The 12,547-nt window shown below is 42.1% G+C and overlaps 1 protein-coding gene and 1 pseudogene across 3 annotated transcripts in view; one reads left to right on the plus strand and one right to left on the minus strand.

Annotated features, from left to right (window-relative positions):
• Znf483 (zinc finger protein 483) overlaps nt 1–12,547 on the minus strand; it is a 56,335-nt gene that overhangs the window by 8,300 nt on the left and 35,488 nt on the right. The window contains exons 4-8 of one of the 3 annotated variants that reach the window (XM_087184184.1): nt 7,410–7,648; nt 4,715–7,263; nt 2,626–2,705; nt 1,013–1,139; nt 245–340 (exon numbers count right to left, since the gene is read on the minus strand). In XM_087184184.1, coding sequence (XP_087040310.1) covers nt 245–340; nt 1,013–1,139; nt 2,626–2,705; nt 4,715–5,102 — 691 coding nt within the window. In that variant the 5' untranslated portion in view covers nt 5,103–7,263; nt 7,410–7,648. Of the gene's footprint in view, nt 1–244; nt 341–1,012; nt 1,140–2,625; nt 2,706–4,714; nt 7,264–7,409; nt 7,649–12,547 lie in introns of those variants that run through there. The other 2 variants (XM_013073412.3, XM_087184183.1) reach the window with 2 other exon arrangements.
• On the plus strand, nt 10,950–11,390 carry LOC101711658 (RWD domain-containing protein 1 pseudogene; annotated as a pseudogene).

A 12,547-nucleotide genomic window follows, 5' to 3' on the forward strand; every position in this document is an offset into this window, starting at 1 on the left:
TAAATTGTATTCAATTTTAAAAATAAAATAAGGGCTGAGGATGTAGCTCAGTGGAAGAATACTTGGTCAGCATTCCCAAGGCCCTGAGTTCAATTTGCAGTATAAAGAAAAAAAAATCCAGAAGGCAAGTGATCTCTTCTAATCACCCTTATATTTTTGCATCAGGCCTGCCCAACATGTTAAAGGCTCTTTCCAATGTACTTGGTAAACAACTCTTTTTATTTCCTTCATCTCTCCAACTTACCTGGCCTGGAGTCTTTTGAGAGTTCTTTTTCTATTAGTCTTGATAATTCAACCCATTTTAGCTGAGAAATCAAATCTAATTTGGAAACTGGAAAGCCTGTTCATACAGAACAGAATGGAAAATGGTTATGCACCGAATAAGACATTTCAGCATGCATGTATAGCACTGGGCTGTCCAGGCAAGAAAAAAGATGCTATCAAACGCACAGAGTTCAACATTGGAATCAGATGAGGAAATGGGGGAAATGAGGCTCCACACTTCCAAATACTGAAGCAAAGACCTTTTCTTGGAGGAAACATCACAAAGAATATAGTTTTTAGAATCCACTTATAAGATCAGTCATATCAATGTGAAATATGGAGAAAAGGGGCAAAAGGGAAAGGGAAGTGGGAGAGATAGGGGATAGAAAAGAAGTGAATAGAAGTAACATGAGAAAATGAAAAAATGGAAACAAAGTCTTTATAAATGAGGAGGGATGGAGGGGTTGAAGGGAGGGCAGGGGAAGGGGGAAAAATAAGCACCAAGAGAGATTATGTAAAGATGCAAATTTCCAATATAAATTTCATTATATTGTATATCTAAAATGTACCAATAAAATAAAATTTAAAAAAAAGATCAGTCATATCAGTTCCTGGATGGCCAGGTAAAACAAAGTATGGGGGAGGGAGACAGAGAGGGAGAGTTTTCACATATCACCTATATTTCAGTAACAGAGGACAGAAAGATACCCAGCTTAGTTGCTAGACCATCAGGAAAGGATATCTTTACCCAAAAATTCTAGGTTCCTTAGGTTTTCCTGTAGCACGTCCTTATACAGCTCTTTCTGAAAAGGCTCCAGCTTCCTCCACTCTCTTCTAGAAAAGGTGATGGCCACATCTTTGAACACTATGGATTCCTAGAACATCAAACACAGTCCTTTTGCTTTATATCACTCCCAAACAGATCCAAAGGATGCAGAAAAGTGGTTAGGATATAAACTAGCAGTTTTGATAGTATTCAGGTTTTAAATCATTCTAAAGTAAGCTATGGAGTAGCTGTTATATGACTATTAGAAGTGATGCAGAATAAGGATATTGAGTAAACTCTGCCTCTCCCATTCAGTCCCTGGTGTTAAATACTGTACATGTATGCTAACCCTAACCCTGACACTAAATTTAACCCTAACACACTAATTTCTAGGATTAAAAAGAAAATCAGAAATGAAGGGTATGATGTATATCCCAAAACACCAAATTTTCAGGATTAATATAAGGTAACTATTTATATCACCAAATATCTTCCATATTTTAACTTCCAGTTTATGTACAGCAATTATCCTCTGTGTAGAGTAACATACATGTGGAGATACTCCATATTTACAAACAAGCAAACTGACTCATTCCATTTTCTATTGCATACTCTGCATGAAATTTTGACAGGCAGTATAACAGTACTATTAGCACCTATAGTGGCTTCCTATGGATGTAATATCACAAACAAATTACCATAACCTCAGGGGGTTAAAACACTAGAAATGTATTCTCTCATAGCTCTGGAGGCCAGAAAGAGGAGATCAAGGTGTTTGCAGGGTATTCCCTTCAGATTCTCTCAAGAAGTCAGTTCCTGGCCTCTTGCCGCTTCTGGTGGCTGCCAGTACTCCTTGGCTTGTAGCCCTGTCACTTCAAATTGCCTCCCTCTTCCCATCATCATCTCCAATTTGTGTATTCAAATTTTCTCTGCCTCCAATAAGGACATTTGTGAATTCCTTAACCAAAAACTCTTAATTCAATCACACCTATAAAGATCCTTCTTCCAAATAAAGTAACATTCACAAGTGCCAGGGAGTAGGATGTTCTGAAGTCATTATTGGACTAATATAGCACTATTATTCATTTATCAATAATTTTTTCCTATTTAGTAATTAATAGTATATAGAAAACACATTGATTTGTAACCAGCGACCTTTCCCAGATATTATATTAGTTTCAGTACTTGCTCAGTTGATTCTGTGAGGTTTTCCAAATGGACAATAATATTGTCTGGAGTGTAAATTTGCTTCTTTCATACTATGACATTGGCTAAAATGTTCAGAAAATATTGATTAATAGCACTATTTCCTTGTCATTTTACTGACACTGTAAAGACTGATTTTTATTTTACACTGTCTAGCTGGAGATCTTCTTTATCATAGTAACAATACTATTTGTACCTAATTTTACTAGGAGTAACTGGTGAGTTTTAGGAAACGTTCATGTTTAGTGCCAGAGTTATGAAACTGTGATCTCACATAAATAGCATGTGAAAACGCACTGTGAATTCCTCGTATTATTTTGTTTACTTATACTACTAAAAGTTTAGTTAAGTGTCCATTTAAGAATGAAAACCAGTGAAAGGAAACTTACACATGACTCAGTATTTGGAACCAGTTTATCTTCTTCTGAGTTATCCTCTTGGTAAACAGCAGAATCCTGAGCTCCTGGATCTAGGAAAGGGGGAAAAAAATCAGTCCAGCTTTCAAATCCAGTCTTCAGACTAAAAAAATTTTTTTTCAGACTAAAAAATCTTTATATACGGTACATGTTACTGAGATATATAGTGGGGGAAAAAGTTTCTCCTACTATATAATAGAACTCTGCTGTGATTCCATATGTGTATCAAGGGGTTCCCCACACCAACCATGCAATTATGCAATGCACTCTCCAGTGGATACCCACTTGGTGTCCTCCAATTTAATTCTGATGCTATCTGCAGATAACATCACATTTACAGGCTGAAGTCGGTCCCACAATACTGCGGCCCCCCTACCCCCTTTCAGCCACCAATCTTGGCCTCTGGTACCTCTGACACCCACAAATCAGAGTTCCTCCAAACTTCTCCTTGGGTTGGAAACATTCTAATGGCTCAAAGAACTCAGAAAAAAATATTTTACTGACATTTACCCATTATTACAAAACATACAGGTGAACAGCCAGATGGGATGGATGAATAGGGCAAATCACACAGGAAGAGGTCCCCAGCTTTCTGAAATTGGCTAAGGCCGAGACACACTGGGACATAAACTCTTTCCATGCCCTTTTCAGGTACACCAACCTCCATTAACTTTCATGTGTTCAGCTGTCTGGAAGTTCTCAAACCCTATCCTTTTGGAGTTTTCAGGACGTAGACATGATTGATTTCAGCCCCTCCCCACCTTCAGCAGTGGAAGGCAAGGCTTAAGAGTTCCAGCCCTCTAAGTGCAGGTTGGTTCCCTTAGCAACCAGCCCCTAAATGGTGGTTATTTAAGGGCTTTCCAAACATCAGGTGCCAGGTATGGTGGCACATGCCTGTAATCCCAGAACTCAGGAGGCTGAGAGAGGAGGATCACTGTGACGTCAAGGCCAGTGTGGACTACCTAGTGAGACCCTGTCTCGAAAAATAAAAATCAGCTCACTAATAAGCTCAGGTACATATGAAAATGGCTCAGGAGCTGTCCTGGAACAAGTTTTAGGAGCCAAGAAGAAAGGTTATTGCTCCAGTCACTTAGGAAATTACAACATTACAGGAGCTGTGAGCCAGGACCTACAGACAAAAACTAAAATATGTATTTCATAGTATCACAATGTTTCATGTTTCTCTGGAGAAAAGGTAAGAAACAAAGTTTCCACACTATTTGAAAACAGAACAGCCAGAGATGTTTCTTATAAAAACCCAGAGTTTTTTCCCCTACCACATCAAAAAGTTCTTTCAATTCCTAGGCTCACAAAAACTAATTTCCTTCATTCAATAAACCCTTGGCTTTACAATATTTAACTTGTAATTATACAAGATATACTCAGGTAGAACAGCATTTCTCTTTCACCTCCATTGTCCGTCTGAGCACAATGCCCTGCTAAGTGTCATGCGAATGTGTTTTTTGAGTAAAGGCAGGAGCTGGTTTCAAGAACCCACTCTGCATGTTGGATCACCAGCAGCGTCTTAAGCAGTTTTATTGATTAGACAACCAGTAAAAATTAAAATTGCATAATCAAAAACCAATGAAAATGAATTTAAAGAAAATGTCCTTCTTTACTAAATGCTAGCAATCAATTCTTTATTATAGGTGGCATCCACACCATCCAATTTTGGAGAAACACCACGTTGCAGTGATGGGTAGAATTTCTTTTTCCAGGAGTTGAGATACAGGGAAGTAGTGTTTACCTCTGTATATTTATTTTGTGGTCATGCAGCTAACTGGTGTGTCTAAGATGTAGGTTTCCTGACTACTGTCTGATGCCACTGCAACACGGTGCTTTTTCAAAACTCAGCCCTCTGAGGTTGATGCCCCTATGTAAAGACTTGAGCACTCTGCAAGGTGGAACAGTTTCCTTAAATTAATCCTTCATCTTTGATTACATAATTCTAATTGTTAAATTTTAGTCTTAAGACTCCTCCTTACTAGTAAATTCCTTCCTCTGAGGAGTTTATTTCACACTTTGAAGAGATTCTCCCACTTCCTCCATCTATAAATCTCACCTTCCTTTTCTTCAAGTGTTTGTGTTAAATCCTCTACCAGCATCACCACCTCCTCACTATTCTTAGGGTGTTGGGACTTTACCCAAATCCCAATCTCCCCAGGCAAAATGGTCAGGAATTGCTCGAACACTAATAGTTCTAAAATCTGTTCTTTTGTGTGAAGGTCTGGTCTCAGCCACTGAATGCAGAGCTCCCAGAGTTGATTCAGGGTTTTCCTGGGTCCAGCCTCTTGTGAGTAACAAAAACACCTGAACTTTTGTCTGAAAGACTCTGGGTCAGCAGTGTCTCCTCTTAAGATAGCTTCTTGGTTCCCAGAAGTATTCACTCCTGGGACCTTGTTTTGCTTGCTTGTGGCCAGAATTGGATAGGCTGGGGAAATGGCTGTCATCGTGTTCAGGGGCACTACAGCTTGCCCTGCTTATCACAAGCTGGAATGTGGTCCCCTGTAGATTATTTTGAGTATCAGTACACTCCACCAAAAGGCACGATACACAGGCAAATATCAAGGTTTCCAGGGATCCAGTTTACAGTCTTGAGCAACTCTGAAAAAGAAATATAAGACATAGATAAGTGAAACAAACTGTTAATCCTGAAGACATTGGTTTGGTTCACACACACTCTTAGGAGGTTTAGATCAGCCCTAGCTCAACTACTTTATTAAAGGATAATTTTCTTCATAGGTCAAAAGCCAAGAGTTATCCACAAGTAAAGATATCCTCCAGGCAGGCAGCTACTTTAGACTTACTCCTTTTCAGAAATCTTATCAGAAAAGACTCATTGTTCCCAGGGATAGTCATAAACCTACTTAATTGATAACTCCTGCCCTCTCTCAAACTGCCACACATTTCCCACCAGTTGCTCAACTCGGAAGCCCGACTTCAAATTCGACTATCACATTTCTCTTCCTCCTTACTTTTTACATAATTTTTTAGGGGGGGTACCGGGGATCAAACTCGGGACCTCTGTCGGCAATGAGCTAAATCCCTGGCCCACTTTTTACATAACTAATAACCAAGTTCTGCAACTTTATTTTCCAAGATTCTCTCCATGCTATCTACTGAAACTGCCTGAGGAAGGCTTCTTCAATCTGGTCTCACACTGCAGGCGAAGGATTTCTTCTGATGTGCAAGTTGATTCTGTCACTCCCCTGCTTACACTCCCTCACTGGCCCACAGTCTCAGCTAAATGTCAACCACAGGGTGGCATAACCACGGAGACAGGCAGGGATGACCTCACCTCGTGCTCTCTAACCTACCCTGAGGACATTAGAGACACAAAGAAATAGCTCCCCCTTCCCAGCCTCAATGCTCTCCTAACCTTAGTATCCATCGGAGTTACTCCCCCTCCTTGGAATGCTGCATTCTTCCCTTCTCCTACCAAACTTTCATTCATTCTTTAAAGCCTCTTTTCAACTGTCACCTCTTGTGTGAAGCTCTCTTTGGTTCCCCAAATGGCCCTTTGTGCACACCCTCCCCTGTGTTGCACGCTTTCATTCACTGCACAAATGACTGAGCATGGACAATGCGCCGGGAGCTGGGCACACAGCGGGCTGGGCGGTCCAGCGGAGCCTCCGTTCTCACCAAGGGCCGAGCAAATAATAAAAGCTCGGGAAGCACAAGGGAGAGGGTGTGCGCTTCCCATCGCGATTATCATACCAACAGCAACTCATCTCAGAGCACACAGTATCCAAGTGCAGCGTCCCGTTTATTCCTGTGCCGGGTGTGAGGTGCCCACCCGGTACCTAGCGCTCTTCTGAGTTCGGTGAAAAAACATACTGGGCTCCGTCTCCAGGGAGCTTACCATACAGGCTCCGTGAAAATGTGACGCACGCACAAGTGTCAGGCCGAGGAAGGGAGGAGGGGGCGGTTTTCGCTAAGGGGTTACAGTATTTGCAACGTCTGGAGGTACTTTTGCTGATCTGGACCGGCGAGAAAGATGCAGATCTAGGGATGCTGCTAAATATCGGGAAAAAGGGTCAGCCCCCCGCCCCCGCCCCCCCGTACACATACACACAAAGCAAGAAATTATCCCGCCCAACATGCCAACACTGCCCAAGTTCAGAGCGCCCAGGCACAAGCAGGGATGGAGGGAAGCCGGCTGGACCCTGCAGGAAAGCGCCCCACTCTCGAAGAAGTAGCCTCAGGGCACACCCAGATGGGTCTGCTGCTGTCCACCCGCATCTCGCCCCAGCTCTGCGCTCCAAGCCTGCGACCTGGCCACAGCTCCGAAACTAGGGTCCCAGGACAATACCTGCACCCGTCCGCAGCCAGCTCCACTGAAGTGAGCTTCCAGAAGCTCGACCCGCAACGACTGCCCGCGCAAACCCGCGGGAGCCACTGCGCCTGCGCAGAGGCTCTTACCTAGGATTCCCAAAGAGCGCTCCTCCCACTAACTCAAAGTTCTGTGCTTTCCATAGGCTTCCCCCTGTCCAGTTGCGCATGGTTAACGGAAGCGGTTGGTGGGCTCAGCTGCAGAATTATTGCTGGGCCAGAGGCCTAGAGGCCTAGAATCCTCTCAGGTTTTCAGGTCTAAGCGGTCACTACCATTTTCTGTAATCCAAAGTGGAAAAAGCCACTATAGAAGTATATTAGCAATACATTCAGTGCAAGTTGTAATTAACACTGCAACTAAACAAATGTTCATCTTCTCACACACCTGCCACCGTAATCCAAAACAAACCACTATCAAGCCTCACCTGGACTGTTGAAATAGCTTCTTGGTTTCACCTTTCTTCTCTTGTCCATTCATAGGCTAGACAGATGTTTATAACATCATACAGATTAGGTACCTCTTCTGCGTAAAAATCCTGCAAAAACTTTGCATTTCACTCAGAATAAAAATTCAGGTCTTCACAGTGGGTCTTTAGAGTGGCCTAATACAGTGAAAGTGACTCTGCCAAACATCTACGACTGGATACATTCATATAGCTAGCACCTAGATAGAGAAACAGAAGAATCACTTTACTTGTTTTCATATCCCACAATCTAGAGCCTAGTGACTAGATTCAGATGCTATGTGCTCTCTGGGTATGGCTTCTTTCATTCAACATTATGTTTATGAGATTTAACAATGTTGCTTCATGTGATTATCAATCAGTTATTGTCATCGCTAAATAATATTCCTCTTTCACCTGTCACTTAGTTTCCTGTTTTCATAACCCCTTAGCCCAGGATCTGTTGTCCTATACGGAGGTGTGGAGGAAGTATGTATTTATGTTTGTGTTTGTGTAAAGGGAAGGCTGATTTCCCTGCCTTCCTTCTGGAATCACACTACTTTAAAGAAATTGAAAAGCCAAGTTCTTACCTACTCCTCCCCACTTCATATTTTACAGAAAATAAGATCCAGCACAGGGAACAGGTTTGCCAAAGATCACTTGGTTGGTAAATTGACAGCTGACCAGCTCCAAGCCAAAGCCTTTTGGGAGGGAATACATCTCCCCCATCTCTAGAGGGAGTAGGGCAGGCTAGGAATATGACCAACAGTCCAGGGTAGATTTTTAAAAAGCTGTTGCTGTTAAATGTTGTAAAGTGTCAAGTTCTGCCTACTAGGAATATTACAGATGAAAAAGGGGCATTCCTGATTGAAGCCCTGGCTTCCCCTACTGCTGGCAGACTTTACATATCTCCTCGGGATCTTGAGGGCTCTTGTGTATCCAGTGTGGAGGCCCTGAATAATCTAAAGATCTGAGTTACTTCAAGGACAACAAATCCTCACTTCTCTGGGACTCAAGGGACTCCAGGGACTCCAGGAACCTTACAGCCAATGGGAGGCCATGATTTTCTTCCTAGGAGAACTGATCATCCCCTGGAAAAACAAAAAAACCTCTTCTTCTTGGCTATGTAGACACACAGGGAGTGGTATGTACTGGAAAGAAATAGCAAACTACCCACTAGAGAAGAAGATGAAGATATGAGCAAAGGAGCATTCAGTAGAGTCAAGACCCTGAGAGACTGAGAGGAAGCACAGGTGGAGAAATTAGCTTTAAACAATCAGAGGCAAGCCCTAGTGTTCCTTGTAATACAAGAAAAGAAGGCAAGAAATGGTATAGGTTCAGGGAGATATTTAACTTGTGCTGAGAGATCATCTACTGAGACCTCAGCAGAAATGAGGTAGCAGAATGTTGGTGAAAGTAGATTAGGTTTGAAATCGCAGCTGGGGAGAATGAGAGCTGCCCAGAAAAACACAACTATTTCCCCACAAACTTAAAGGCAATTTGAGATTAGAAGATACCAATTTATGTCATTCTCTATTTGAGCAATGAATGATTTTTCTCAAAGTAGCTCCAAAAAAGATGCAAAGAACTGGGACAGTTGGATTGATCTAACATATAAAGTTTTTTAGCATGAGTTTCACAGGAGAGCAATGAGACAAGCAGTTGAAGATGTATGAGCAAACATGTTTGAAATGATAAATGATAGAATCCAATTTGGATAAGTAAGATGAAGGTGAGAGTATGTAATATAAAAGAAGAAAGTAGCCCAGGTGCACACCTGTAATCCCAGCATGTGGGAGGCTGAGACAGGAGGATCATCATGAGTTTTGAGGCCAGTCTGGGCTATATAGTGAGTTCAAGGGCAGCCTGATATGTATAGTGAGACTCTATCTCAAAAAAGCAGAAAAGGAAAATCAAACTTTATTGATTAATGTACTTACAAAGTTAATCATATACCCACTATATGACCCAGCATCACACAGCTAGGTATTTACTCATGAAAAATGTAAACACCATATGGGGATGTTTGTGACTGTTTTATTAAAAATTGCCCCAAACTGAGACACCCACCCCACCCCCTTCACAGAGGAGGTGAGCCTCTCAGGTGCCAGCACCTCCTGACTCCCCCTTGGCTGTGGCCAGCCATTACCTGGATCTACACTGCAGAATTGCAGGGGTCATAAAGGTCATTGTTCTGAATTTGAAAAGATAGAGCAGAAGTGAACAACAGAAAGAGGGCCTCTCTGAGGACCCTTCATGAAAATTAAAGCCCACAGGAAAAGTGAAGAAAATCTCGGCAATAAAGGCACACCAGACCACCTTAGTTGGGGGAGCACAGGTGTGGACCAGAGCAGCACAGCTGCAAGCAGATTCCAGCCAGGGCTCCGCCCCTACCCCAGAGGATGGGCCACACAGGCCCAAGACAAGGGCCTGCCTGGAAAAGAGCTGCACAGGCACATAAGCAACAGCCAGAGGTTCAACCTGATACCATCAGTAAGTACAGGAGAACCTAGCCAGAAGCTTGCTCACACAACAGGAACTGGGATGCACAGCCCCCAGCCAAAGGCCCTCCCAGACAACAGCTACATGGGGGCCCTAGCCAGTGGCACACCTAGATACCATCCCAAATGTGCACAGGCCCAACCAGAAGCCCACCCTGACAACAGGTCAGCTCAAGGATCCAGAAGGCCACCTTTCTGAACCCAGGAATTAGTGTACTGGTGAGCAGCAGAGAAAAGGCAGCTCTGTGGCTTGCTGAGAAATGAAGACCACTGGGTGAGCAAAAAGTTGCCTCAACAAAGGCACAGCAGGCTGCATCTGTTGAAATGAGAAGACACATAAACAAGTCTCAAAACCAGACTTCCAGATCATTTAACACAACCCCAAAGGGAAACAAAATGGAACAATCTGATACTCAATCACCTGGACTCACCTGAACTGCCAACAAAAGAGGACCTGGAAAAAATGAAATCAAAATAATTTCTCAGATAACAGGAGAGATTGTGCCCATAGTATAAGACATGGTTAATACATCTGGAGCAGACACGGATTTTAAAAAATAGAGGTTGAATGCAGAACTAGCGATTGGCCGAGAACGGCGTGGGGCTGTGGCTCAGCAGGCTGGGCCTGGCCCGAGGCCTCGGGATTCAGCTGTGGTGCGCTGCCTGAGCGTCGGCGTGTTCCATGGGCAGCAGCCAGGGCCGTGATGACAGACTACAGCGAGGAGCAACGAAACGCATTGGAGGCTCTGGCATCTATCTACCCCAACTCCTTCACAGAAACTCTGGAGTTGCCACCAGTGCTTTTCAGTATTATCAGAAAATCCACCCAGCTTCACCATCACTGTGACATCTGAGGCTGGAGAAAATGATGAAACTGTCCAGACTACCCTCAAGTTTACATACAGTGAAAAATACCCAGATGAAGCTCTTCTTTATGAAATATTTTCCCAGGAAAACCTAGAAGATAATGATGTCATAGACATTTAAAAATTATTAGCATTACAGGCTGAGGAAAATCTTGATGTGGTCATGATCTTTAGTGACAGCAGTGCAAGAAAAATTAAATGAAATAGTAGATCAGATAAAAATGAGAAGAAAGGAAGAAAAGAAACTAAAAGAAAAAGAAGCAGAAGAAGCAGATAAGCAGTTATTCCATGGCACCCCTGTTACAACTGGGAATTTCTTATGTTGGAAAGCCAAGTTTGATGCAGAACTCTTAGAAATTAAAAATAAACAGATAAAAGTAGAAGAGCAAGCAGGAAAAAATAAATTAAGTGGTAAACAGCTGTTTGAAACTGATCATAATCTTGACTCATCTGATATCCAGTTCTTGGAGGATGCTGGAAATAATGTGGAAGTAGATGAGTCTTTGTTCCAGGAACTGGATGACTTGGAGCTGGAGGATGTTGAGGATGACCCAGACTACAACCCTGCTGGCCCAGGGAGTGACTCAGAGGACTGATGCACCATCTCTGGAGAGCTCCACAGCCACAGCATCTGTGGCTGTGCTGAGAGGCATTTAATTTTCCTTTCTTTTTTTTCTAAGAAAAAATAACTCTCAGGAGAATATTCTTCTGATAACTTTCACCATTGAACTTACACTGACCATAAAACTTCAAAAAAAAAAAAATAGAGAAGCTGGGGAACATGATAGAATCCCAATACAGGAAACAAATGGAATCTATAAAAAAGATGCAAACATTTCCAGGAGATTAAAAACTCCATTGAAAGTTTACACTTTGGCAGAATGAGCCAATGTGAGGATAGAATTTCAGATATAGAAGATAAGACTGCAATTAGTGACAGGAAAAGAAACATTTCTTTAAAATAGTAAGGAACCATGAGAAATCAATCCAGCAGCTGCTAGATGATGCAAAGAAGAATAACATAAGACTGATTGGAGTCAATGAAGAAAGAGGAGAGAGTGCAGATGACATAAAATAATTGTTCACAGAAGTAATGGCAGAAAACTTCCCAAGCAGGGGAAAAGAACTTGACATACAGATAAGTGAGGTGTATAGGATGCCAACTAATTGTGATCCAAAAAAAAATCTACACATAGGCATATAATTGTTAAGATTCCAGAAACTCAACAGAAGAACAAAATTCTACAAACAGTTAGAGAAAAGAAACAAATCACATACAAAGGAAAGCCCATCAGAATCACAGCAGACTTGTCAATGCAAACCCTCAAGGCCAGAAGAGCTTGGAGTGATGTATTTCACACCCTAAAGGAAAACAGCCTCCAACCCAGATTAATGTACCCTGCAAAACTATCTTTCAAAACTGATGGAGAAATAAGATACTTTCATGACAAAGAGCACCTCAGGAACTTCAGGAATATCAAACTAGCACTCCAAAAAATTTCAGACAATATCCTAGGAAAAGACAATGAGGATCACAACCCCAGGAAGTCCCACAGAATGAATCCATCGGACATGATAAGAAATTAAATGCAAAGGGGGAGAATCCAACAAAAAGAAAAAGTCATGACAATGATAATTCAATATGTATCAGTTATAGTCATCAATGTGAATGGTCTCAATTCACCAATCAAAAGAAATAGACTGGCAGAATGTGTCAAGAAGCAAAATCCAACAATATGCTGAATACAAGAAA

The sequence above is a fragment of the Heterocephalus glaber genome, unplaced genomic scaffold (genome assembly GCF_053883595.1).
Source record: "Heterocephalus glaber isolate CG9 unplaced genomic scaffold, H.glaber_assembly_v1.0 deba00001481, whole genome shotgun sequence".
Classification (NCBI taxonomy): Eukaryota; Metazoa; Chordata; class Mammalia; order Rodentia; family Bathyergidae; genus Heterocephalus; species Heterocephalus glaber.